General features: G+C 37.7%; 1 protein-coding gene across 1 annotated transcript in view; it reads right to left on the reverse strand.

Moving 5' to 3' along the window:
- Nucleotides 1-1,416: 1,416 nt before the first annotated feature.
- Nucleotides 1,417-22,258, reverse strand: part of JAG2 (jagged canonical Notch ligand 2) — a 70,330-nt gene continuing 49,488 nt past the window's right edge. The window contains exons 10-26 of the mRNA XM_032691412.1: nucleotides 22,049-22,162; nucleotides 21,483-21,529; nucleotides 21,020-21,193; nucleotides 18,538-18,688; nucleotides 18,067-18,231; nucleotides 17,350-17,463; nucleotides 16,231-16,344; nucleotides 15,740-15,853; nucleotides 14,681-14,797; nucleotides 13,987-14,014; nucleotides 12,918-13,003; nucleotides 10,546-10,659; nucleotides 10,238-10,353; nucleotides 8,341-8,586; nucleotides 7,773-7,904; nucleotides 6,624-6,780; nucleotides 1,417-3,742 (exon numbers count right to left, since the gene is read on the reverse strand). Coding sequence (XP_032547303.1) covers nucleotides 3,270-3,742; nucleotides 6,624-6,780; nucleotides 7,773-7,904; nucleotides 8,341-8,586; nucleotides 10,238-10,353; nucleotides 10,546-10,659; nucleotides 12,918-13,003; nucleotides 13,987-14,014; nucleotides 14,681-14,797; nucleotides 15,740-15,853; nucleotides 16,231-16,344; nucleotides 17,350-17,463; nucleotides 18,067-18,231; nucleotides 18,538-18,688; nucleotides 21,020-21,193; nucleotides 21,483-21,529; nucleotides 22,049-22,162 — 2,462 coding nt within the window. The 3' untranslated portion in view covers nucleotides 1,417-3,269. The remainder of the gene's footprint in view (nucleotides 3,743-6,623; nucleotides 6,781-7,772; nucleotides 7,905-8,340; nucleotides 8,587-10,237; nucleotides 10,354-10,545; nucleotides 10,660-12,917; nucleotides 13,004-13,986; nucleotides 14,015-14,680; nucleotides 14,798-15,739; nucleotides 15,854-16,230; nucleotides 16,345-17,349; nucleotides 17,464-18,066; nucleotides 18,232-18,537; nucleotides 18,689-21,019; nucleotides 21,194-21,482; nucleotides 21,530-22,048; nucleotides 22,163-22,258) is intronic.

The following is a 22,258-nucleotide window of genomic DNA, read 5'->3' on the forward strand; positions in this document are numbered from 1 at the left end:
TTCTTCATTATGTAGCTCTTGCAATATATGATTCTGGTAGTACCCTCATGCTTAGTTGAGATATAAGGGTTCAGCACTTCTTGTAAAAATCAAAAGGAAACAAAACTACTGAATAAGGTGATTTCGGGTATGTGGAGAAAACATACAAGTAATTTAAGAGCAGCATAAAAATAAAATCTGCATAAAGTAGATTAAGGTTAATTTGTGCAAGTTAAAAAGCTCACTTTTTGTTCAACTCCTACTTTATTCATCTTGTTCCATGCATCTCAGCATACATAACTTGCCCATCACATGAAGGAGGCACGAAATAATTCTTGGTTTTTGGAAGGCAAAGAGCACTACAAAGCTAAACACTCATCTGTGGTGGTTTAGTGAATCCACAGTCCTGAACACAGCAGACACTTTGTTTAGAATAGCAGGTGATGACCATTCTTATGCCCCCATTACTTTATATGCTATTTCAGTACTGTGAAGAAGCAGAATCAGCACCTTTGGGAGTAGTGAGCCAGCTGACAGATGCACGACAGAACAGCAACAGTCTTTACTCTGTATGTATATAAATCTATTTCTCCTTTTGAGAAAGGTAACAGAACTTGATCTTGAGAACTGACTTAGAAACAAACTCTCGCTTATCATGACAGAGACAAGCAAATACTTCAAGGAAAGCAGTAACAAAGTAGCTGTATGATGATTGGAGTAAAAAGTTCTGCTAGGATCTACAATTCTTCTTTGGAGGTTGATAGCTATTAGGAAAAATCCAAGTTTTATATTCCATATTACCTTACACAAGAATTCACCTTTTACTGCAAAAATTATTCCATACAAAGCCACTGCAAGAAACAGGCATAGACCTAGTGAACTGAAATTGGAGCATGACACAAACAGCTGCAGAATAGAGGAGGAAGGTATTACTTTAAAATCCAACTCAATTTGGCAAGGATATCACCTCAGGCCTCTGCATGCTCTTCTCACCCGAGGAATCAAAACGCTGCTGCTCAGACAAGCCTTCACTCAGCAGCCAGGAGAAGAACCCACTGCAAAAGATCGTACACACAACCACAGAATATCCTGAGCTGGGTGGGACCCACAAGGATCATCCAGTCCAACTCCTGGCAGCTAAAACACAGCCCTTGTGCTTTGCAGAGGGGCAGCGCAGGGAGAGCCCCAGTTTAGGAACTGGAGGTGTCCCTGTCTCTAAAGCACACGTGGGACACCACCACCTCCTCCACAGACTGTCAGCAGCGTGGGCACAGGACAAGGCTGCCAAGCGGGCTCAGGAAGTGTCGGCGCTCGGTGCAGGCTGAACGCTCAGGTTACGGGAAGTACCGGGAATTAAGTCAGGACTTTCACTCCTCCTCTGTTTAGCCTTGTCACATCCGAACTACAAAGCACTTAGAAAGCAAACACAACCTGAAGTATCTTACACACACTGAGGGAATCATTTTATTAGATTATGGAAGACAGCAGCATTACAGTACAAAAAGTTACAAGAGTAGCAGAAAAAAAGTGTTTTTGGTTTAAATACTCAGGATTATACTGGGGAACATGAGAAGGATAGTACCCTTTTCTAAACTAACTCCTAACCAGGTTATCAAAATAAGTTTTGAATATTTAGCACAAGTAAAAAAGTTACAACAAACATCATTATAAAATGCTTTAATAAATAGTTTCTTTTCTGAAAGTTTTTTTTTTTTAACAACATGTCAAAAAAATGTACTAATACAGATGATCCTGCAAAGCAAATCCTGCATTCCTGTATAAAATAACTGGTTTCAAAACATTCATGTTTACATTGTTCATGGGCCAGAGTTTACACTCTCAGACGTCTGTTCCTCTCAGTGGCAGGGTAACTAGGTGTATGTAGTGTTATGCTTCTTCAGTAATTAAAAAAAAAAAACCAACTTATAGTTTGCCCAGTTAACAGCAATAATAAAAGCCTTAAAAAAAAAAAAAGCATAAGCCTTCCATAACATATAACCATTTCTAATGGAGATACTCCCGTCCTCTGAGCTTGCCAGCCTTTTTTCCTTTAGAGCAAAAGATGAACAAAGCACAACAGAAACAAGATTGAGGAAAATATTGTTCCCTTCATTAGGCCTGTATTTAAACGCAAAAAAAAAAAAAAAAGTAATACCACATGTAATTAACATATTCACAAAAGAAAAAAACAATGCCTCGCTATGTTGGTACTGTACAGTAGATGCACCCGTTAGTGTTCTTGAGATGGGCTGAACATGGGGATAAACAAACATTTCTGGATCTATTTACACATAGAGTGGTTATGTTCCTATGTAAATACAAATGACCAACAGATTCCTAACATTGATTGTATTAACATCATTTTCTAATCTGGACATTATACCAAAAAAAGTCTTATAAACTGCCATAGAACCTCCTTTTCTGCAACATAAATTAAAAGGAATGACATGTAAAAAAAAAAAAAAAGACCAAAATATTTAACTTATTAAATCAAATATACAGAGTGATTCATTTAATATGTACATATTTACAAAAAAGCACTTTCACTATTAGAAAATAAACTGTGTCAGTTGGGGAACCTAGAGTTCTCACAATTTTACTATATTGATATGGCAGTCTTTGACAGTTGCTATAGAAAAAGTTTAATCTCAAGGCACTTGTCACATGCTTCAATACTGCAATTCTAAAGTAATTAAACAGAAATAAAAAGGCCACTTTTAAACCACAGTTGAAAGATCTCTATAATTATTTTTTTTTGTTCCTATTACAAAGTGTGTAAGGCAAATTTGGAAAAACTCTTACAGAAGCTACTAACGTAACAAGTGCAGTGAGCTGCCATTAATAGAGATTCAAAGTCAAGAAAGCAGTTTAAAGTTCACACAATTTCCTCAACCAGGAGGTTTTAAAGCCACCATTAAATTAGAGCAAGTAATAAAAAGAAATACATTCTGTAAACAGTGTACAGTCTTTTGTAATAAACTTTACACATATTGAAAATACAACCTCTCCTCTGCCACACAGCGAGTGTATTATAAGTAAACTTTACAAAAATAGCAACTATCAAAGATTACTCATTTTTTTTCATCTGACAGTCATTGAATAATTTATACAAGGCTAAAGAAACAAAATAAATTTTATTTATTATTTTTATTTATTTTTTTTTTACACAAAATAAAGAAACTATGAACATTTGACTCCAGATATTTTTAGTCCTTGATGCAAAGTGGAGATGTCAATTTTTCCCCTCCCCAGTAAGCGCAGGCGCAGTCTGCCTACGTCCCAAATACAGGTTAGACTCTACTGCCTTCAAAGTTTGATGCATTCACATTTTTTACAGATCTGTTGTCCATTTTGCCTATTTGATGGGATTTCTTTACTGGACTGCTCTCTGATGTGTCAGATACCTTTGTCGGCAAAGGCTTTGTGAGTTTGTGAGAGAGGAATTTGTCCATTTCCTCATCTCTTTCCTCCTCTTCATCCTCCTCTTCCTCATACTCTATGTACTCCTCTACTGCATCACAAGTTCTTTTTTGAGGAGATATGAAGTTTTTGCATTCATAACGAATGTCTTTGTTACTATAAGATCTGTCTATAGGATTTCTGATGGGATTTAAAGGCGCCCACTGGTTATTGGCACCCTCTTCTCTGGGAGGACGGCTTCTCTCTCTCTCTTTTCTTCTCTTCCGAGTCCACCACACACAGATGATTATACAAGTCAGCCACACAATGCTAAATACCGCACAAAGAATTGGAACCAAATAATCTAGAGGGCAAACGAAAAGAAATAAAGTCTTCAGTTAACAGAACAAGATACATAGCACTGGACACCTGCAAGAGAAGCATCCATACTTAGCTACAGGTTACTCATTGAAAGATATTTTTGGGACAAAGGAAGTAAGATGCCTTTATAGCACAATCATAACTGCCTAAATGCACCAGTCCATCTGGAAGTGCTCTTTACTAGTTTAAAGTTAAGAGTTTTCTGTGATTAATGATGAGTGAGGAATGCTCCATTTGAGATGTTTTTTTCCCCTCCAAAAGACAAACTGGTTATATAAGTAGCATCTTTCTCAAGCACCCACACGGAAGTTGGCCCAGAAAACCTCAGTAATGACTCCTAAGAGCCTATCCCAGTAGGAGGCAGGCTATAGAGTAGTACCTGTAAGTTGCTCTGGAAGTACTGACACTTGCATCACAAATATGTCCTGCATTTACTATCAGTCCTTTAACATCAAATCTACAGACATTTATGTATCAACGATCTCCAGAAACATTCAGGTTAGAGCTATGTAATCAAATTGATCATGCACTCTCTAGGATGTTCCATCTTTCCTTCAGAATGAAACATCAGAATATTGTTACTAGAGACAAGAGTCTTCGCTACTCAATGAACAAACAAAAGGAGTTGAGGCAATTGCTTTTCTCCACATTCCCAATCCAAACCTCACTCTGGTGTTCTCCCAGCCACAGAACCTAGATTATTTCTCTAGGAAAACATTCCTGAAAATGTATGTCTGTTTGGACTTCCCCCCCCGCCCCCTTCCTCAAGTGCTTTACAGTTAGGACAGGATAACAACTTTTTCTATTCTTCTTAATAAGCAAAAACCCACATGTGGTAAGAGGCAACAAGACATGAGGCGCTTTGTTTTTTTGTAGAAAGCATGGGATCATTCAACAGCTCTGCAGGCAAATGCTGTCAACTCATCACTCTAATGTCTGATCCAAACAAATTCCCTCAGCAGTTTCAAGACATCTGCTTACACTGTACAAAACCAACCAGTGTTTCAACACCACAGTCGTTCACTCTAACATTCAAGTGTCTTCTGAGTATATTCCTATGTGGAATGTGACACATCCTCAAACACTTCCTTTTGGTAAAGGGGGGTGAGTAAACTGCCAACATGGTTGGCCTCAAGGGATCTAAAAATTGTATTTTAACAGTCTGGGGAAGTATTGTACTTGAACGAGTAACTGCTATTCTATCCTTATTTTTCATAAGCAATTTAACACTAATCCATGAATGGAAGAAATACTTCAAGGAAAAAGGAGCTCTTCATAACAGCTTCTCCAATATTAGAATACAAAGCTTGCATTCTTACCGCTATCACATCTGTTATTTTGTCACAGTACCAGGGATTCAAGTTTACTTAATAACAGGTTCTTATACAAAATTGCATGCCTACAGATTCCAAATTCAGACTACTTTTTCTTTAAGACGGAGAAAAATCAATGAAGTGTCAAAATGATCATCTCCACCTAGACACTTGAGCATCCCATAGAAATGAGATTCTCAACACACACATAGGTTTGACACCACATTTTGTGATAGGTTTCCACCTACCTTACCCAATTAAGGGGTAACAATAAACCAAACCAAATCAAACAACATGAGTGTCCAGGTTACAGTTTACTTCAGAACAACCCCACTTAAAGAACTAGGGGCCTATATAGCATCCATGCTAAAATGTGGAGTCTAGAAATCATTCTGCAAGAGAATCAGAGTTCATCCACTAATTTTGGAGAATCTTTAAATCTTATCGGAAGTAGGAGGCAAAGTAATCCACATCCCTTTTTCCCTAGCATTTAACATGCAATCAAGAAAACAGAGGCTGAAGTACGTCAGAATCTCAGCTCAATTCTTTATCATCTACAAAACTGCTGTTCGAGACAAGAACAAAGAGGGTACACTCCTTGAGGAGAGCTAAGGAAATAATACATTTGCCAAGACTTTAACAGATGAAAGGCATTTCCTAGAAGGGAAATGCAAGGAAAGTGGAACCAGGCAATCTACTAATTGTTTGGACTATGGGTGGAAGATCTTCCAAAAGATTATGTTGGGGAGGTCTAGGAAAAAGTTGGGAGAGTCTCCTACCATTGTAAGATTTTTCACTCTGGGGTTTAGTTGAACTTGAGCCTACTAGCAGTCTTCCACAAGACCATCTCCTGCCTCCCCCAGGCAGGAACACAGGCATGCAAAATCTTCAACCGCTTATTTTGGCACAGCTCTAGGAGAGCCAATATTCAGAGATAAAGGTCTCCAATCTCACTATATCCTCTGTAAGAGGAATGAACATTACATTTTAAACCAGCTGTGCACTAGTCAGAAACATATGATGAAGGGAGCAAAGTTTTACATTATCACGGCAAAGTATTGGAAAAAACTACACATCTTTAATTCCTGAAGTAAATAATACATAAGCACTTCAGAAGATATTGGTACCACACTGTCTTCCCCCTCCCCATATTTTTAATTCCTCACAGCCTCAGTGCTGCAACATCAAGGGTTGATATTGGTCTAAGGTTAATGTAGGAGAATTGAAAAGGACTGGAACCACACACAAGAGCAACTCCTGATCTTGTGAAAGGTATGCTTAGACTGGGGAACTGCAGTGGAAGTTAGATCCAAAACCGCAGCAAGAGTATCTGGGGATATCACATTGGGGATGAAGTTAAGTTTAAACCAGCACACAAGCACAAAAATCTTGTTTTTAAAGCCACTTTCTCTTCAGTTAGTTATACCAGTTAAAGACACAACCTGATCTACCATTTTCCCCAACATGTAAAGAATGACAAGGGAAGACCGACAGCAGGGGAACAGAAAACACTTACACACATATACAGGAGGTATGAGCTGGGAGACTTACCTGATGATGAATTCCCAACAACGATGGTCTCTACTTTGACTTCAGTTACTGCCAACATAACAGTGCTGTTCTGTCGCTTAGTGATGGCATTCACTATTGTATTAGCAGCATTCTGTATGAGGCTGTTATCTTGTTCATCTCGGTGCGGGACAAAGGACTAAAGGGAGGGAAGGGGAAAAACAAGAAGTTATTGCAATCACCTAACCATGGAAATGTACTACAGCTAGACCTTAATTGAGTTCACTAGGTTGAATTTGCCTGACAGTAGCTACAAACAGTACTCTAGAAGTTTACCATAGCAATAGCATGGGCTGGCTCTGCCCAAACTGCAGATGGTGGATAATGTGCCTACTTGCTAATCTAGCACACCTCAAAGGAAAGGCAGTGACTTCCATGTTACTGAAACTGATGAGCTAAACTTAGTCATAGTTTGGAGCAGTTCAAGATGTGGATTATCTAGATAGAAGCCTGGACTAATAACAGTCTGCTCTATTTATACCATACACTTTGCTCCCTGCATCATGGCTCAGCATGTTCTTTACAGTACTAGAAGAGACAGACAGTCCAGCTTCTGCCTGGATAAACATTTACTGTGAAAATTAACCCTTTCTTGAAATCAAAGCTAGACACTGGCATCAAGTGATTGAGTTGTAAGTGCCTCTAAAGCAAGTCTTGAGCTCATTAGGGCAACAGTTACTTTCATCTACTCATCTTGCACCTTCTTCCACTTCTCACTTAGTACCTTGTGTTTAATGAACACCCTGAAGCAGCCATGCTCTAAATGCACAGCAGAAACCTCTTCATAAGATCCAATCCAGCCACCTGCAACCATATCTCCTTACTGAGAAGGTCAATAGCCCAAGATTTCTGACAGAACAAGTAGGCACCTGTTCTCTAATTTGGGCTGAATTATTCTAAAGACTAATTTATCTGAAGGTTGTAGTAGCCTTCTGTCACTAGTGAGACCTGCAATTTCAGCTCTCTGCCGCTACAGGAAATTGTGAGATCACAAAATTGCTTTGCAGTCAAGACTAAGCCACAGATTTCACCACCTGCATGCAAGTGGAACAAGCTTAAATGACCTCTTCCCCAGCAAAAACTAATAAGAAAACATTTTTGTATATATATTAATACAGGTCTCGTACTTACAATAGCAACTTCCACTGCGTTCTCTGTAGAGTAAGACAGATCACATAATATTATCAGAGTCCTGTCCCTAGAAACAGTCCTAGTAGCTGGTAAATACCGAATTTCAGAACAGATATTTTCTGTTGTAGTGCCCTGTTAGAAGCAAGGGAGATGGTATGTTTTTAGCTCAAGTGAAAAATGGCATGGAAAAATAAACACCTTGAGTTCTTGCAGTTACTAAAACCCAATGAAGGCAGCAAACACAGTAGCAAGAAAGGGCAGAAAAGTGAAGAACAGGGTTTTGGAATGAAGGGTGAAAAACTGAGCTTGCATGACTATCCTAGTACAGTCTGAACCCATCTTGAAATGTAAATAGTTCAAGACTAAAGAAAGAAAATATTCTGTACAAACCCTAATTTTGCCTCACCCTTTAGACAAAGCACAATTCACAGCAACAGAGGAGTCTAGTAATGGATTTTGCAAGTTTATAATAGCAAGAGGTCATACTAGAAACCTTAATCTTCCATGCTGTGACATAGAATAGATCTCTACATATATTACCATACTTCATTATGAATTCTATTCTTACCTGGGGGACTTTGTCTCCGTTAAAAATTAAAGTAATTCTAGCACAGTCATTGTCCAAGTACCCAGAATTAGGCAGACACTTGATATTGATAGGCAGAGGTTCAGAGGCACTGCATTCTCCCCAGTCTGTGCACGGTGGCTGAAAGCATTTCATGTACTTCTCCTGGCATTCTTGACCCATAGGACACTGGTTATTTGAACTATCCCAGTATTTGTGTAACAGACAAGGTTTTTTTCCACACCACACCTAGAAATTGAAAAGAAAGTCCTGTTACAGGTAATTGTTCAAATCAAAATAAGGAATTCATGTAAGATGGTCATCATCTACTGCTGACTGCAAAATATCCATATTTTGATACTGCTGTAGTCTAGTAGCAGATGGAGTTGCTCTTCCACAAACTGAGGACATTTTGTACAGACAGAAGAGTAAAAAACTGGGCAAAAATAACCCGAGAAACCACTGACTGGGCAGATCTCCTTAGAAGTTTATGGATTTGTCCCACATAACTGAGCTATACAGAAATTTAAGTATTTATTTTAATCTAGTCATCCAGGCTTCTATAATCTAGAAAGAGAAATATCTCCACAAAGATTAATTTCTTCAGTATTTATGCTGAGACCCTTGCCAGAAAATGCTGAATATGTTAAGAGCTGATGTACACTGGTGATAAGCACTGCCACTTCAACCACACTCCCAAAAGAAAACAGTATCCTGGTACCCACAAATTACTGAGGTGCAGGGAGTTTCCAAACATAGCTCCTTTCCAGGAGCTGGACTTCAAGGATCCTTGTGGGTCCCTTCCAACTCAGGATATTCTGTGATTCCATGTAACCTTTCAGATTCTACATAATATTCTACAGCTATTAGTGCAGAAACTTACAGATTCTTAAAGCACAACTGTCAGCAAGGAAGTGAATTTGTTCCCTTACGCAGGAAAGAACCAAGTACCACACACTGATAATTTGTATTTACAGCACCCACCATTTGAGATTCTAGTTACCTTCACATACTGTTATCTTCTGAAGACATCTCAAACTTAAAATCACAGCACCATAAAGGGTCTAAAATAGCATTTCTAAATTACTAAGTGCAAGACTTAGCTACTTCTTTGCCTACAGTGTGCGCTTAGCTAAAAATAAAAAAAAAAAAAAGATGCTGGATAGATAAAACCTGGAGGTTTTTTAACCAGTGCTCCCAGCGAAAGATGGGCAGACTGCCATGTTAGGCAATGTTCTAAGTGCTATTAGTGCTCAGCTGGAGCCACCTACTTAGCCCTACAACTTGCCAAGCAGCACCAACCTTCCTTCTCTCTCTCCAGCTGTGATATAAAGTTGCACAGGTACCACAAATCCACTGAGAAATGCTATCTCAGAAGGGCAGAAAGGCTTGGAGCACATACACTAACACACATGTTCAATCTGCATTTAGGTTAGTTTTACTTTTTCTAAGTCACAACCACCAGGATATAGTCCATAATAAATAAAGGTTGAAATCTGTCAGTTCATAAAGCCACTAAAGGACAATACAAAAAGGCAATTAATACCCACTGAAAAAACTTCTTCCAACATGTCCTTCACCTTGGAACTAATGTTACACAAAATTAAGAGCTCTAAAATTGTGTTTGGAAAGTTTTAGCAGAGTAATTTATTTATCCTTTCAAGGATCATTATTCCAGCTAATATTTCATTTTCTGTAACAAGAGCTCTAGAGAGCCTGTTCTACCAGGTAGAGAGCAGGACAGTACTTAGGATTATAAAGACAATCCATAAGTACTTTTACAGGAAGTAGCCTTTTTTTTTTAACAAAGGAAATTTAGGAGAGACAAATACAAACTTGTGCATGAAGAAGAGCAAATTTCAGCCAGAAGAATTTAAAAAATACAGCTCAAAATGCCTACCTTGGTGCAGTCAATACGGCCATCCAAACAGTGGCAGCTGTTGCATTCTTGTTCCCACCGGCTCCCATGGGGAAAAGTCATTCCTTTAAGCCAGCAAGGCTTCCCAAGTCCAATCACTAAAGAAAAAAAACCCCAAAAAACCAACAAAACCACACTCAGACGCTTCATCTCTTCAAAGTTAAAATTATACAAATTTAAATAAAAAAATACTAGCTACTGTTCCTTTCACATCAGTCTACTGTATATAAACTGGCTACATTGTGCCCTACTGATTTTTGGGTAGAGGTTGATAGCAGATATAGGAATACCTTCTTGGCATCTTGGACCAATTCTTCCAGGGGGACAAGTGCATCGGTATCCATTTATCTCATCTATACAGGTGGCACCATATCCACAAGGGGAAGACTGGCATTCATCAATATCTAGAGAGAAAATAGGTAAAACTCAGAGACAAAGACACAGAACATTGTAATTAATAATTTACTGAGATGTAATTTGACAATACCTCCTTTTCTAAACGCAAAGGACGGTTTCTCCTCAGAATTCATCTCCTAATTAAACAGTTCTATCATTTCAGCAGTAACCTGGAACAGATTTCTCATAATTGCACCTTAATTGAAGTTCTGGTAATTAAAACACCAGTCATATGCTGACTCATCTCACAGAGTAGAGGTGTTGGAGAGCTGAAGGTGCTAATGCCTTCCCCACATTCAGCTATAGAACAAGTCCCACATCCTGTTCTAGTGCTAAACTCAGACATTTAGACTTCCTAGAAAAGCACATGCTTTCATGAAGTTATCACAGTGCAAGAGCTGAACAATTAATTTGTTCAACAATGCTCAAAAAAGTGACTTAGTGCAATACAAGTCACCATGAGGCAGAAGAATAACAGTCTGGTTTGTAACACATTTGATGAACATCAATAACCTTGAAGTAACTGAGCAGATTAATTTAGTGCATACATACTTAGCACAAAAGCCTCTTAAAAAAAACCCCACCTTCCAAGATTCAGAGGCTTAGCTGTAGAAATCTATGGAAAAAGGCAGGGAAGCATAGTGCATTCAGATGCATGGCAAGGTGTCATGTGTTATCCTGGGGAAGTGACCAATACTAATTTATGCAACAGTCTACAAAAGGCAACAGAGTCCAAATTCAGAAGCTACAGGCACCAACTGCTTCATTTTCAACCTTAACCTTTCTCTTCCAAGGCATCTTTTGAAAGGTTTCCATCCACTGAATACAAATGGCATTCATATTCAATCCCAACCCCTCAAAAAAACCTGTTTAAATACCAGTTCTTGTCCAACACACAGTATCAGCTCATTTTCTGTCTTTAAAGGACTGAACTTTGAAAGCTAACAAAATAAATGGCAGTAGTGAGACTGCTACACATGTAGGCAATAGAAAATAATCAAATGGATATGGAAGGGCTTTTGGTTCTATTGTAGTTTCCTTCAAAAGTGCACTAAGATGAAGTTTCACACAAATACATGAGTATCTAAACATCAGCGGGGTTTAACTACTCTTTCCTTCTCTCTTCAAGTTATGTAAGTTTAAGATTCTCCAGTCTCTGTATGCTGAAAAAAGTGACTTAACTCTGTTTCTGTATCATCCGTAAAATGCATTTTTGTCAGAGCTACTCCTTCTGTTTATACCAGTCTAAACAAGTAAAAAATGTCTGCAGTTCCATTAAAGCACAATATTTGTATTTGTGATGTCCTACCCTCAAGGGGAAGGAGCACCCAAGCAGAATTCAATATTCCTTTCTGGGTGTCTGGACCTAGATACAGGATCATCTGCCATCCCTGGTTCTGTATCCAGAGATCACTAAGCTGATGCTTCTACAAGTGCTGCAGCTGCCCTCCAGCTAGAGGCGGTGGTTTATTTTCTCTAAGCCAGAATGAGGATGAAGACTAAACTTGAAGGCACATCACCATACTGATGGAGTGGAAGGACCAAGCCCAAAAGCCTCAAGGCTACAGAAGACTCAAAGTCCTATCTTCCAAAGTAGAAATAAACTAAAAATAAGGTATCTATCCATGCAAGTCAAAATGGTAAAATTCCATCAAAAAACCCCCCCAGAACAACTCCCAACCAAACAATAAAACTCCATGACTAGATTCTTCTACAATCCTTCAACACAGTTTTAGGGTCTGTTGCTCTCCCTTCTTTTCAGCCTCTATCCTTAGAATAATTGCAGTGCAACAGGTTTGTTTTCTAGCTTTGAAAGACCTTTATCATACTTTTGTTATTCATGTGCCAGCACTGCACTCCTGATGTTTTTGTTTTCATTTGTGAAGTCTCAGGGGATTTTGGTTTCTAATGTTAAGTGGAACACCTGCTGATATACATCATCTTTACCAACAAGTTGTTTGTCAAGAAAAATATTTAAAACTTAAGCTTCTATGAAACCAGCAGCCCAGAACCTTCAGAATTGTCCAGTGAAACCCAGAAACCAAATTTTTCAGTGTAATTTAGGCCAAGTCACTTCAGCTCCATTTCATGAAATTAATAAAGGCATATAACTTGGCAATATTCACAAGGTATCAGTACCTGGCTTAACAGGTGGCCTCTGCTTCATTATTTGGAAGTCAGCTAACCTAACACAAAAAGGGTCACCAGGAGGTTTGTGCACTGGAATGGTTCAACCATTCAGGCCTTTACCCATGCAGGTACTTACTAATTCTGCAGTCAGGACCAGCAAACCCAGGTGCACATTCACATCGAAACCAATTCACCCCATCAACACAGATGCCTCCATTGTAACTGTAAAAATAATAAACCTGTCATTACACCAAGCATTCTCAGGGTAGACTCACTAGTCTACAGATGAGTCTTAGGCAGCGTGTTCAAATGCAAATTTCCATTGTCCCTCTTCTCTTTTTTTCCTCACTATTCAACAATGCAGAATTAAAAGGTCCCTATTAATTCATAATACAAGTCTACTTAAAAAAGCCATCTGCATTATTTCATTGGTCTCCAGTTAAAGAACTCTGTTATTTAAAGCATCTGCTGCTGTTTAAGGGAACAATTTATTGCTATCAACAGAGAAAGTATAGTGCTAGACAAACAATATTGCTTAGTAAGTCACCTGTTAAAACAGCAACATCCTACAAATGCATGAGGAAGTATATCCACAGAACTCAAGGAGATAGAACAGCAATTCCAAGTGAACATAAAGAAAGCCCAAACTTTTTCAAGTTTGTTTCTTTTTTTAATACATGAAACACAGAGAAAGATAAGGCAGATTGTTTGCTTCATTCACACACTGTATTTCACCTTCAACCATAAATATCAACTTCTATATTCAAAATATTCCCATTGTATCTTCCAAAAATTTAATTTTGTTTTTAAAACACATTTAGACATAGTAATTCATCTAACAGGGCATTTAAATTTATTTATTGCAAATGAACAAGTTTCAATTTTTCTTTTTTATTCTGCTCAATTGCAAAGGTTTCAAATGTTATCAAGTCTGATTCACTTCATATCACTGTAATTTACTATTCAGTTCTAGCACGAAGAGTACACTAAAATATTTTTATCTGTTCATACAGAATAGACTTGTGGTCTTTGTTGCTGTCAAGGAATAGATACGGCATGGCAAAAAAAATGGCTTTAAGATATTTTAGAGAGGCTGGTTTCAATTATTTTAGAGTAGAATTAGTTCTAATCTGAAATGGAAATCTATATTACTGTGCTCACTTTTGTTTTCACAATAGGTACAGAACTGGAGTTCACATACTTACCACGGATGAGGGTTGCAATCATTGGTGTCTATAAAAAAGAACAATACAGACTAGTGTAACTAGTGGCACAACTTATTTTCTAATACGTAATACTACAGTTTAGAAAACAACATATCTGACAAGGAAAGTAAAGAAAAATAATACAGAATTGAATGTTTTCTTCCACACTTGTACAGAAAGTTCAATTATCATATCACCGTTAGACTTAAAGTAAAAACAGAGCTGAAATTTAGATTTTTTTCCCTCCCCCAGTGTTATGCCTTGAGGGAAAAAAATAAACCAAAGTTGCAGGCTTTACTCCACCTAAGCAATTCATTGTGTTAGTATGTCAAAGTAGTTACTGCTGTCCTCAGAGAAAACAGCTTATACGCTACTGCTCACCTTTCTGTATAGTTTTCATTATTAAAATTAGTAGTTCTGTGAGGATTTTTCTGCTCTGCACACGTTTCCAAAAGCTATATTTTTACAGAAGGCTGAGAGTCTTATTTTGGCAGAGACTAGATACAAAAAGAAGCATGACAAACTCTTCATTCATTACTCGAGCATCGTCTTCTTTACCTACCTCCCACTCTGAATGATTCAGATATTTTGGCACACGAACCCTATAAACTTGCTTTGTTTCAGTTAACAGCTCTCTGCCAGACACTCCCAATATCCCAGGGGAATGTAGGGGAAGAAAGGAGAAAAGCCTTACTCTGTGTGCATGTACGTCCTTCCCATCCTTCTTTGCAGATGCATGAAAAGGAATCTCCACTGCCAACACATGTTCCACCATTCATGCAAGGGTTTAGAATACAGCTGCTGTTTTTAGCTTTGAAAACAGAAAAGGTCTGTATTTAGCACAGGAAGCAAAGAGTATGTATCATCTGGGTATGTCAATATCACAATCCTGAACAATATTTAAATCAACCGTTCAAAACTCACAAGGTCAAAAGGCTCCAAAAATAGCCACATCGCATGATAATCTCTCACCTACCTTCACCATCCTCCCAATTCAATTGTTTAATTGAACTATGAAATTTTATTTAAGAAGAATTACTTATTTTCTTCCCCATCTATGTAAGCATTCTTCATATACTGCTAAATTATTGCTTTGGCAGAGAGTTACCTAGATCATGAGGTGTTCTTCATGACAAAGTACTAGTATTTAAAGTTCAGGTTTTGATAAAAAGCTGCAAATGTATCTAAAAAGTAGAAAAACTGTACTGAATGACCTTCATTCAGCTTCCTGGTCCTAAGGGAAGTTTCATTTTCAGAAAGATGCACCACAGATACTACACTGAATTTCCAAAAAAACAAGAGTAATTCCCTACAGTAGGCAGTAACCCTGCAAATCCCCCAGAAAGAAGCACTTCATTCCATTCTTCCCGAGTATGCCTGCTCAGACACCTCTCCATCACAAACTTATTCACATTATGACTCCGCAAGCCAAGTGGGGAACTAAGTTCCCAGAAAAACCCTTACACAGGGCCTCTGAAGACTAATAGACAAATTAAGACAAGCCCAAGTGTTCTAAAACTGTTCAGGAGAAGCTATTGAAGAGACCAGAAATGCAGCCGGAGGAGAACAGCTTCCTAAAAATCAGTATCATGTCAGGTGAGTAGAAAAAGTTACTTTAAACTTCAGTCACCGCTCAACTGGAACAGCTCTGAACTAGCCAGAAGAGTTTGCCTATTTACTAAACAATTTATTTATTATTTAAACACTTCTCTACTTCTTCTGGGTTCACCTGTAGATAATTCAGAAAGCTTACCAGTGTTGCAAGTGCTTCCTATCCATTCTGGAGGGCATGAGCAGCGGAATGTATCTCCATCATCATAGCACGTTCCACCATTGCTGCAAGTGTTTGCATCACACTGGTATTCACCTATACATCACAACAAAACAACTTCAATTTCCATTCCTCTTGCTGAATTTAAAGAAGATGTACTTCTTAATCACCTAAGTACTTTAAGAGACTTAATACTTAAATGCAACAGTACCAGAAACACATAGTTCCACTTGTTGTATTACAGTAAACAACCCAAAGAATGGAATCTAAGGACATCTCTTACAAAACTGTTTCACTACATGAAGGAACATGTTTTTTAAGTGTTCCATTTTGTGACTGGGAAAATGGAAGAGGTAATGAAAATGTGCCTATTTTTTCACTGCAATTGTTTTATTTTAAATTTCAGGAACTCTAGTCCCTTGAGAAGAAAGAAATCTTTGGGTAATCTAAAGATCAAAGCAAAGAACACTTACGTGAATGACAAGTTTTGCCTTTCCAGTCATTCTTACACTCACAATAGAAGTCATTTACCAAATCAATGCATCGGCCACCGTTGTGACATGGGTTAGGAGAACAGTCATTGAAATCTAGAAAAACAGTTATTCAACTTAGATGATCTAGCCCAGCCAAGGCCATGAGAAAATACAAAATACTTCTCTATAAAGAAAATAAATTTTGTACTGTTTAGGAAGATGGCGGTCCTAATTATTACAAGGTTATCTTTATATAAGCAAGGAAAAAACTCTGATATAATACAGAACAATATGAATTATGAAAGATTTTCTGACAGCTTAGAAGGACCATTCACTATGGCTTCCAAGTAGACCACCAAAGTAACTTCATTTTTTACGAACAGCTGTATTCTGAACTTCAGAAAAAGCTTTCTAGTAGGGACCAGTGTCCTGAAAAGGAGCCCCAACACAGAACATCCACATGAGGCAGTTAAGGTCCCCTTCTTCTGCTTTATGTTTCAAAACACAGAGTTAAAGCCATTAGGTGGCTTAATCGTGTATACACATGTATGTGTAAGTATACACACATTAAACATATGTACACAAACAAATTTTAGAGAAAATTCTTTTCACTTGAGACAAACATTTTAATAGGTGGAACATAATTATTCCAGAACAAACTTCATTTAGACCACACAAAAGGCTCTTTCGACAGCAATAGCTGCCAAAAGCTTCTCAGTCTGTATTTGACATCTGAATTCATGCATGTCCTGTAATAAGTCTCAGCAAGTCCTTGCCATCATGTTTTAGAAGGGGCTTCATCCAGAGCAGAAAAAGAAACAACCAGAGTTTCCTCTGAGGTGACTTAACCATGAACTGGCCTAGTACACTTCTTGGACAAGATTTTTGCCTATTCCCAGGAGAAAAAGTTCTCTCCTCCTATACCAAAGAATGAGATTCTGTTCCTATTAAAGGAACAGACTTCTAGAGCAGCTACCCAGAATATCTTCCTAAAAACACTTCTGCAAACAAGCCTGTAATTACAGAACAGAGAAATTACCCCATTATTAACTACATACCACCTCTAACTGTTATAACAAAGCTGTAATATTTGACCCTGCAACACTTAGCAGTACTCACTTGTATCACACAATTCTCCTTCCCAGCCACTTGAACAGAAACATCTAAATGAATCAACTTCATCGATGCATGTCCCACCATTCTTGCAAGGTTTCCCAAGACAATCATTGATATCTGCAACAAAAAGTCAACAATTATTGCACAAGGTTCTTCTCCCCTACTTAGAGGAGCGATGTAGACTTGTGCCTCTAGGAAAAGCAGCACAAAGTTATTACTTCATTCATACATGCAAAAGAAAGGCTCAAACACCTCTTCTCAAGCCTGGCGAGGTTCCTAGCTATATTGTCCCTCATGTAGCAAGTCAAACCAGAGCATTAAGTTTATCTGGCAAAAATATGCAGATGTTTAAAAAAACACCTAGACCAGAATACATGTGCTACTAAGCTGTGCTGTCAATTTGTCAGTCCCTTCTTTACCACTCTCATGCTGGAGAAACCCATGGCTTCTATGACTGTACATAAAGGTAGTGGGCACTAACACATTCACATTGAAGTTGGACTAAAGCCAGTTTTCTTTCACAGAGGAAGTGTGAACCACTACAAAGACAACTGCTACTGGAAGAAACTGAATTTCAAGCAGTACATGCAAAACAAAGCAGTACATGCAAAACAATGCTCTGTGCAATTTTATTAAAATCCAAATGTTCTACGTTGTAAAGCTTCATAACAAAAACTAAAGCTTTTAGAGAAAAATAATTTACAAACAACTCCTACTTACTTTCATGACAGTATGTTCCAGTAAAACCTCTGTCACATGCACAGGTAAAGTTCCCTCCTGGCTGACTAATACACCGTCCATGAGGCCCACAAACATTAGATGAAATGAAACGGATTCCTTCTTGGGTAGCATTAGTGAAGACTTCTATTGTACAGCTATCTATTACTAAGAATGAGAAGTGCATCATCAGAGTAATGATCTGCATCATCAGTTTTTAATTTTATAAATGTTATACAAAAATTAAAACTAAATCACAATTTTATGTCACCTATAAGTTACCATCTACCTCTTATAATGCTCTATGGAGCATTTCTTCTCACTGCCTCACTATTTTACAAAGTCTAAGTGAGTACAATAACATTTCCGCATTATTCTATTCCCAACAATACTACCTTTTTTTTTTTTTTTTTTTTTTTTTTTTACAATGTACCACCACTATATCACGACAGATTTCTGGACAACAGCAGGTACCTTTACAAGAATTGTTCTTGCAGTGGTCCTTGAGATGAGAGCAATTTTTTCCATCATAGTCATCAGGGCAGGCACAGTAATAATCTCCTCCCAGATCATAACATTTAGCCCCATTCTGGCAAGGGTTAGGTTCACAGAAATCAATATCCATCTGTAAGAGAGACCACAGTTAGCAGCAGCTGCTTCATTTCCCAGGAGCAGGCAGCATTATCTGCTTTGCCAAAGACACAGATGAAGCTAATGTACAAGGAACCTCAAGGTTTAAGAAGGTTTATGAATCATACACATTGCATTCCATCCTGCAAGACACAGAAACTTCAGCTTACTTTAGTCCATCCTAACACAAAGCATTTGTGCCACTGCTAAGATACTCCTTTGCAGGAAGCTGAATCAGCACATTTGCAACAACTTAGCAAAGAGTTACTTAAGCCATTCAGAGACATCTTATTGTGACTGTTGTGGATCACTTTAAGTCACTTCTCTGTCCTTCACATTCACGGACTAAGTGCTATAATGCAAGTTAAATACCAGTGCACTTGTCGGCTTTGTGTGTGCAAGAGATTTAAAATACACAGAACCTGAACAAAATCCCATCCTCTAGAGCAACTTCTCTTCCCATCTCAATTAACATAGAAAATTTATTACAAAACCACACAGCTTGGAACGGACCTCTAGAGGTCAGCTACTCCCCACCTCCAGCTCAAATAGGTCTAGTTAGACCCAGCTGCTCAGGGCCTTATTCTTACAGATACTGTCACCATGCCAATTTACACACAGATACATGAGGTACATTTTGAACTCTTACCATCTGATTCGGAGAGCAAAATTTAAACCCAGTTTTCACAATACAACCTTTAACATAGACATTGCTGTGGTAAAACAATTCTGCTGCTTTCTGCTTTACTGACACACAGGATCAGTGATTCGTGATGCCCTAAATTGTTCTCAAAACCCACAAAGCAGCCTCAAAAGGCATATTTTTACATCACAGTATCTTTCCTCCAAACTGTTATTCTTAAGGATTGCTTTTCTCCCCTCAAGTCAGTTTTTCCTTCTTCACATCTCTCTCTCTCGAAAGACAGCTTTCAACTTTACAGACATAAAATTAAGCCCAATAGTGGTTTTTCATCCCTATTTTTAGCAGTTCAGTAGTTAAATAGGAGAAAAATGCAAAACTAGCCAAAGCAGAAGGAACTCAAATGGTGTTAAGTATTTAATTCAGAGGAGCACATACAATTCCAGCAAGCCATTTCGTGCTTTCATACGGAACATTCAAAGCAAACTATAAAAAAAATAGCTAAGGGCTAAGAAAGATTCTCAGATCTCCTCTATCAGATGTCTCCATTTGTTTCCTTCCATTAGTGTAAATTTCCCCTTCCCAACACAAGTTCAGTAGCTGGTACTTTAGCATCTGGAATCAATGGTAGATATTTCCTGCAACACACAAGGCAAGCAGCCAACTCCCCCCTATTATTCAAGCACATTTGCTAAAACTTTAATTACACAGTGCTGTATGAATCAGCCCAGAGTAGGGCACTCGGGTTATGATCCTTATGCAGAAATGGTTCATGAGCTATTAGGTGCTGCACCAGTTTTATTAAACTGGTTGGTACCTGCAGCCCTTTTTAATTTTGAATAAAAGGAGGGCACTGCTTCTTTAACAATGCAAATAATAGAATAAAATTGCTTCACTCATTCACATCATTAAGACAGATCACTCCAATGTCCTCCACAAAAAATTCTGGAGCAAATCCAACAAAACTCTAACCTAATGCCTCCAGCTGATGCTGTCTTGCTAAACATAACACTCACATGGATTTGACCATCAGCAAGAGCCAGAGAGTGCATACTGAATGCAAAATAATTTTACATTGAGAAGTCTAACATTCTCCCTAGAAAGAGGAATATCTTCATTATCATAAAGTACTTCAGGATAATTATCATTAGAACTTCAATATTTTATATCTGAATCCTTAAGCACTAGAACTACATGTTCCTAAAATGATCTCAAACAAAGTTCTGAGAACCAATACTTGCATATCTGCCTGCCTTTAATAATTATCTACATTATATGTAATACAGATAATTGATAAATAATTAATATACTCCTAGCAACAGCAGTAGGATTACTTCAGAGTTATCAGGATGAGAACTTAAAGCATTCTAGTGTAACAAAAGGACAGAGATCCTGACAATTGCAAAGGAAAATATTTCAAGCTTAAGGAATATTTGCAGCCTTAAAACACTTAGGAAGGCCAACACCTATATGCAACAACTCATAGTTTATCAGGCTGCAAATTCAAGTGTTAGAGCTACCGTGACAGCACTGCGCAACAAATTTGCTTATTCAGAGTATCAGGTAACAGCTAGGACAGTCAGTAATGCCTCAGCCTTTGGTCACTCCCATTTAAACCCAGAGATATATTTCTTTCAAGAATTCAATCCACGAGAAGTATTGCAGTAATGTCTCCACTGCCCTCACCTCGCAAAAGACTCCCGAGAATCCCTGTGAACAGAGGCAACTGAATCCATTCACCAGGTCCTTGCACCGGCCTCCATTTTGGCAGGGATTGCTCTCACACTCATTTGTTTCTATCTCACAGTTTTTTCCTGTGAAACCACGAGGGCACAAGCAGTGGTAACCATTCACTTCATCCTTCAGAGGCAGGAAGAAAAGAAGCAAAAGTATAGAAAGATTTGTTTATTGATAAAACTTGCACACAAAAATTCAAGTTATTTCTATTTCTGGATTTGGGAACCACCAGAAGTTATTTTGTAGCACCACATAAAGTTATTTTGTGAAATGAGTGCAAGAGTCTGCAAGTGTAATACTACGCTTTTAATATTTAACCTCATTTAAACAACCTGTAAATCCAAACTACAGAATTCATAACTAGGCAGAAAAAGATTAATTTTCAATATGGTAGGTAATAAGTAAGAGTTACCTTACAAGTCCCTCCATGCTGACATTGTCCATGACAGTCATTAATATCTACAGATAAAATATGCAAAGTGTTAGAATTTATACCAGAAGACTAAACCATAAAGTATAAGTTTGGCACAAAAAGGGAGAACAAATGATTTTCAGAAAGGACTTTTCTATATGTTTCAACAGAAAGCAAGAATGATTGATATCTTGAGAGATTCTCATTTTTAGAAATATCTAATAAAAACTTATATTCTATATTTCTATTACGACATACTAAAAATGAGTCGAATATAAAAAAATTTTGTATCTAACATTTTAGCATAAAAACATTTTAAATTGAATCAGTACATGATATCATTCAGAAATAGGAATGAAGAGTGTATATCTGAGCTTATTTTAATACCTATTAACTTTTAAAATAAGTTTTCAAACAGTATTTTCAATTTTCATTGCTAAAAATTGAAAAAATCCCGACAACAGATATTTTTTCTTGTACAAGTATGTGCACTATCACTTATCAGAAAATCTTCTTTAAAGAACAAAACATCCTACTGTCATCATACATACTAAAGAAATACTAACTGATATGACAATTTACTCCTGTCCATCCTGGAATGCAGTCACAGTAATATCCACCAATGAGATTTTTGCAAGAGTAAGCATTAACACAGGGTTTCCCCTCACACTCATTAGCATCTGTGAAAGAAGAGAAAATAAAGAATAGAATAAAGAACAAACCCAGAAACAGATTACCACAGCACCAAGCAAAGTGTCCATGCAGTCAAAGCATCA

Source organism: Chiroxiphia lanceolata, chromosome 6 (assembly GCF_009829145.1).
Source record: "Chiroxiphia lanceolata isolate bChiLan1 chromosome 6, bChiLan1.pri, whole genome shotgun sequence".
NCBI lineage: Eukaryota > Metazoa > Chordata > Aves > Passeriformes > Pipridae > Chiroxiphia > Chiroxiphia lanceolata.